Source organism: Megalops cyprinoides, chromosome 1 (assembly GCF_013368585.1).
Source record: "Megalops cyprinoides isolate fMegCyp1 chromosome 1, fMegCyp1.pri, whole genome shotgun sequence".
Classification (NCBI taxonomy): Eukaryota; Metazoa; Chordata; class Actinopteri; order Elopiformes; family Megalopidae; genus Megalops; species Megalops cyprinoides.
In genome coordinates, this window is record NC_050583.1 from 11433606 (window position 1) to 11440078 (window position 6473).

General features: G+C 44.2%; 1 protein-coding gene across 1 annotated transcript; it reads left to right on the forward strand.

Moving 5' to 3' along the window:
- The first annotated feature begins 2412 nt into the window (after positions 1 to 2412).
- On the forward strand, positions 2413 to 5711 carry LOC118790258 (protein YIPF2-like). Its single transcript, XM_036547166.1, has 8 exons — positions 2413 to 2449; positions 2882 to 3030; positions 3241 to 3321; positions 3702 to 3789; positions 4494 to 4610; positions 5026 to 5192; positions 5296 to 5478; positions 5604 to 5711. The coding sequence occupies exons 1-8, from the start codon at positions 2413 to 2415 to the stop codon at positions 5709 to 5711; spliced, it is 930 nt and encodes a 309-aa protein (XP_036403059.1).
- Positions 5712 to 6473: the final 762 nt, after the last annotated feature.

Sequence of the window (6473 nt, forward strand, 5' to 3'; positions counted from 1 at the left end):
TTAATTATTTTCGTTTTACTCGTTTCACATTATTTAACCAGCTTTTGAATTCTATATTACAGTGTTTCTCAAACTGAATGATCAACTCGTTATGAACTCCTGAAGCTGCCTAATAACAGATGGATCGTTTGAATCAGCTGTGTTGGAGCAGGAGCGATCTAAAACATGCAGGACAAGTGGTACTCCAGGAGAGGTTTGAGAAACGCTGCTATATTACATTTAATACCATATCATTGTCAGTTATTTCCAGAGGTGGACACTCTGGTTTCAGAAAGTAAAAGTCTTGCCATGTATTTGTTCCACCCATGCACTACACCAGCTGAATTTAATTAGCACAGTCGGGGTGTCCACCTCTGGTTATTTCTAATGCCGATTGTATTGTTGTGATACTGTATTCTCCTTCTACAGGATGCTTATGCGTTGGCAGCACAGCTGCATGGTTTTCATACCAACAAGACTAACTGATATTTAGAGTGAAATTCCAGCCAGAGATGGTGCACACTGTTACTCCTACCTAGTCCGTACAACAGTGTTATTGTCTAATAAAGACAGTAACCTATATCCACAATATAACAGCGTACAAAAACCCTGTGACAAACTGAAAAATAAAATGATATAATTACATGTACAACGGCCCAATCTAAAGAAACAAAGCTACGCACAAAGTTACCAGAGCTGTACCAAATTCCACTATTGTGTGTTTTAATTTCAAGATTTCTGCCCATGCAGGGTGACAGTTGATTTTTAATGAGGGGATGAAACATTTAAGATAGACCGCTTGGTATTCACACGCCATTCAGTGCCATGTTCCTGGCAGTCCCCAACAAAATATATGACCATTAATCCTTTTAATCCCATCCGTTGACCTGTTTCGCAACCTCACCCACCGGTCGCCCTTGCTTTGGTGCGGGTCATCGTGCCAGCGGCTCAGCTGCGAAAAAAACAAAAAAAAAAACATTAAAACTGAGAAACTTAATGTCTGTTTGAGCCAAAATCGCATCACCCTTAGTTTCCTCGTATATTATGTTCCGAGAAAGGAGCAAACGCCGTGTTGCTGCGTTCTGCTGCAATTGAGAAGGGACCAGCTGCAGCGGTTAGAGCAGCTGGGGTGGTCTTTGTTATACGTTAATTATAATGTAATGGTAGGCTGCAGACAGCCACTTATCACTGCACTGAGACTGACTGACTGTTTTACTATCAGTGATGTTTGCTAACCAGATTTTCATCTGAAGAGCAAATGACAAATGAATACAGCAGAAATAAATGCCAGTTATGGAAACTGTTCTTAATTTAGGTTTTTCAATCGCCATTCGAATGGCTTCACATACATATTTACACGGAAAACACCAGAACGATAACAGCTTGCAGGTACAAATTTCTCACACTGTTATTGGCAATGTTTATTCAATAGTTTCACACCGGTCACGTGACACCAAGAAACGAACCCCAGGCTTTTCCTTAAAGGTGGCACAGGTGGCGTGGTGAGTGGGTTTTTTTTTTCTCCCCCCTCAAGGCTGTTGAATTTACCTGCGTATCGACCAGGGCTGACATACTTGCAAATCCCGTTATGCACGCAAGGTAAATTTGAATTGTCGGTCCGTGAGAGGGGAAAAAAGTACACACGGAGGGAACAGCAGCAAACGTGTGTTTGCACACCTTTGTCTCATTGTGGACACAGGGCGAAGTTCTGCACCACGCTCAGACCTGAGACACTGCGCGGGGCAAGGTGAGACAAACGGGTTCTCAGCACGGGTTGCGGCTTTGGTTGAACAGTCAATGCTTTCGTAGCCCCTACTCCTGTTAGGAAACTGCGTTAACTTAACAAAAACATGCATTTTGAGTTACAAATGCAGGACGGACTCCCTCCTGAAAGTGTAGGCTGTTTCCTTACTGACAGGTTGTTGAGAGTTTTACTTTTATTTTGGCGGTGCAGCTTCACTGTTCTGCGTATTCGGCAGACTGACAACGTCGTCTGCGGTTTTTGTTTTTAAAGTAGGCCCTCAATCCTGGTACCCATGGTGTGGGGGGGGAAAAAAACGGAGAAAACCACATTGCAGAAGCTGTGATGGGTTTCCTCATGTGATCTTTAACATTAGTTTGTTGCGTTTTGTTGGCTTAAAATCTTCACATTTGATAACGAAGAAAGTGAATTTGAAATATCTACATTTTAGCATTTTTTTCCCTAATGCTTTTCCTGTGGTCACCACGAAAGCCAGGATAATTACTGCAGCGTCCTGAGAAAACACATCCAAAAATAATTAGTTTGCTAAAATGTGAACATTGTTAACCATACTGCATATATCTAATAATTAATTGTGAAAACTGTTGTAACACATGTAGTCAGTGAAATGAAACATATTTTCATCTGGCTTTGAAATTCATGTTTTCTCTTGAAAGAGCTGGATATCTGATATGGCTACAGAGACACCAGAAGATCTAAACTTCCAAGGTGCGTGCTGTGGAGGGGGTGGCATGAGTTGATTTAATTAACCTCCAGTTCAATGCTGCTAGCTAGGTCTGTTTTGAATACGACTGACAGTGATGGCACATCAAGACTCAATACAAACTTCTTGTCACTAACTAGGGATATTAAAATCCTTTAGGAGTTTCAACATGCATGGACAGCGTGCTTCACATTGGCCTGTACTTGAGATCTTGTAGAATCCTGAGACATGGGGCAGTATTCGAGGCTGAATTCATACTGAAAACACCAACTGGATTAATTTGGCTCCCTCATCCCTCTGTCTTTACTTTTGCTATCTGCTCTTCCATTTTGTCCTTTCGCTTCTCATGCTGTCCTCCTTCATTTTGTTCCCTCTCTTCCGTTTCTCCATTCACCCACCCTGCAAACCTTGTTCGTCGTTCCCTTTCTCTCCTGCAGAGTTTCAGGGGGCTTCAGACCTGCTGTTGGCTGCTCCTGATGCCTCTGCTCATAGCGTGTCCAGCCCCACTACAACGCCAGTCCAGGGGGACATGGCTGTCCAGCTAGACCTATCAGAGGATGAGGAGAACCAGGAGGAGAGTTCAAAGGTCTGGGACAGGGGAACTTTTCACACAGGTCTTTTTTTTTTACACAAGTATTGTGTCCGTTTTGTGTATTCATATCTTTCTCCTACTTTATCATTGACTTTGACTCTGCCATTAAGTGTGTAACCAGGAAAAGGTTTGTTGCTAGGAGAGGTCACAGGAAGTGGTTCTCCATGTTTCCGATTCTCCCTCTGTTGCATACACCACTTGCAGCTGCTGGGAGGAGAGGAAAAGACCAGCGGCTTCTGGACATTTGAGTACTACCAGTCTTTCTTCAACGTGGACACAGTGCAGGTACACACACACACACACACACACAAACACACATACAGTTAGACTGATGGAATTTCCACAGTAGCTGTCAGTTTTAGTTACAGCTGATGTGCAAGTAGGTTTCCTGGGGAAAACTAAGAAGCCAGCACTAAGCTGACTGACCTCACCATTAGCCCAACATCTGCGTATTGAACTTTTTCTCCAGATGTGAACAGGTAAAATGACGCGCCACATGTTTTCACCATGAGAAGCCTGTGGTATGCTCTAAAGCTATGCAGCAAATCAGGTCAGCATTTCAAAGGTCTGTGTTTACTGCAAGAGCTAAACCTGTGCAGTATTAGATTGGAGGAAGCTGCCCTTGTCCAAGGTCCATATTATTTTACTGCCTGACATGCCTGCAGGTGCTCGATAGGATCAGAGGGTCACTGATGCCTTTGCCAGGGCGAAACTTTATCAAGCACCATCTCCGCAGCAATCCTGATTTGTATGGTAAGGAAAAAACATGAAGTTTATTCTGTTTTGCACTCCACTTGTATGCAAAGTTCTTTTACGTTACAGATACTGAACCATTACAGAAAAGCCATATTGATTGTTTATACCACACCATATACAGGAGACTTGCTGTTTGTGTGAGATGCAAATCAGGAAATCCACAAATACTGTATTTTTACGAAAGTGAGGACTTACCCGCCACAGGGATTTGCTCCTGACACAAAAACCAACCACATTTTCAGTGTAAAACACAATGTAATAATGGAATAAACAAATATTTGTGTATATTTATGAAATAACGCTATAAATGTGTACAATGTGCAAAAATGCATGTAGATTTGTGAGTCTCTGTGCTGGTCTGTGGCCTGTAAATGGAAAATGAGAGGAAAGAGGTTGTGCTACCTGGTGTGAATAATTGAAACCGAGAATTGCAAACCTGTGAATGGCAGGGGTGCCCTGTGTTCACATTTCTATTTTTGCCTGGTATAAGATCTGCGCTTATTGTCCTGGTATCACACACTAAATGCCTTCTCCTCTGTTGCCACACGACACATTACAGTAGACGCACGCATTGTGTTTCTGTCATAGAAGTATCATGTTGACTTCTATTGGAAGGCATGGAGGACGTGATGGAAGAAGACATTGCTCAGATGCTAGGCAGGCTTGTGTAAACAGCTGTCCTTCACTGTCTTCTTCCCCAGGGCCTTTCTGGATCTGCGCTACGCTGGTGTTTTCTTTGGCCATCAACGGGAACCTCTCCACCTTCTTGAGTCAGATGGGTGACCCCCCCTACCACTACAGGCCGCACTTCCACAGGGGTGAGAGAGAGGGCGCTCCACCCCTCTCGGAGGGCCTCTGCTGTAAATTACTGGGGAGGCAGGGGATCTTGTTTTTGCCCTTGTCCAAATGTGTTTGTAGCTGGATCCTAATATCAGTCTCTCACTGTTTCCCTGTGTGTCTGTGGCAGTGAGTGTTAGAGTTTAAAACATTGACATGTTCTGTCTCAGGTGTCTATAGCAGTGACACACTTTCTCTCTTTCCCTCTCAGGTACACTCTATAGCAGTGACACACTCCCTTTCCTCTGCTACTGCATATAGCACTTACTCTCTCTCTCTTTCTGGTACTCTCTGTAGCAATGACTTGCTCTCTCTCTGGCACCATGTGTAACAGCGAAACACTCAGTCTCTGTCCATGTCTACAGCAGTGACGTTCTCTGTCTTTCTCTGTGGTAGTGACCGTAGCAGCTGTGGCCATCTACCTGTATGCCTGGCTTGTGCCCTTGTGCTTGTGGGGGTTCCTGAAATGGCGGCAGGGGACAGAGCGGCAAACTGGGGGCTACTCCTTCCTGGAAACCGTATGTGTGTACGGTTACTCCCTCTTCATCTACATCCCCACCTCAGTGAGTCTGTCCTACACCATCATCACCATCACCATCATCCCTTCTCATAGTGCTGGGAGGGTCTGAGTGACACATCACTCCACCCCCCCCCCCCCCCATTCAGGTGCTGTGGATCATCCCCATAGAGTGGCTCCACTGGGTGTCAGTCCTCATCGCCATGGCGATCTCTGGCTCGGTGCTGGCCATCACGTTTTGGCCCATCGTCTGCGACGACACAAAGGCAACTGCCCTCGCCACCATGGCGACCATCGTTCTGCTGCACGCGCTGCTTGCCATTGGCTGCAAGGTAGAGCCTGACCCTGAAATCTACTTCAACAGCACCTGGAAATACTGAAAAGTTGGCCAGTAAGAAGAAGTGAAGAGCATTTGTGTAACCTCAGAGAGTGCTCGTTAACACTCTTTCTCTCTCAGCTGTATTTCTTTCAGATGGACGTGTACACAGTGATACCCAGTCCCTCACTGGCCCCTTCACGCTTCAACCACACAGTCCCACTGATAACTCCAGCCTCGGCACCCTGACCACGACAGACTGACAGACGGAAGGCCAGAGAGTGGCGGATGGAAGTTTTTTCACCAGAGAGAAATTCTGAAAAAGCTTATGGCAATAAATCAGACTCTTATGGAGGTGAAACTGAAAGAATGTTGAAAAACATTTAATGATATTTTTGATTTGTGCTCTGTTGATGAATACAAAGTTGGAAGCAGCAGTTTGCAAAGTACCAGAATACTCCATGACCTGGAACAGTAGTACTTAAAGCCTGTGGTCCTCTGTTTACAAGTGGTACATAGTTTTCATGTACAATTTCTATATACACTTTAAATGTACAGTGCTGGCCAAAAGTATTGGCACCCCTGCAATTCTGTCAGATAATGCTCAATTTCTCCCAGAAAATGATTGCAATTACAAATGTTTTGGTAGTAATATCTTCATTTATTTTGCTTGCAATGAAAAAACACAAAAGACAATGAAAAAAAAAAATTAAATCAATTATCATTTTACACAAAACTCCAAAAATGGACCGGACAAAAGTACTGGCACCCTCAGCCTAATACTTGGTAGCACAACCTTTGGACAAAATAACTGCGAACAACCGCTTCCGGTATCCATCAATGAGTTTCTTACAATGCTCTGCTGGAATTTTAGACCATTCTTCTTTGGCAAACTGCTCCAGCTCCCTGAGATTTGAAGGGTGCCTTCTCCAAACTGCCATTTTCAGATCTCTCCACAAGTGTTCTATGGGATTCAGGTCTGGACTCATTGCTGGCCACTTTAGAAGTCTC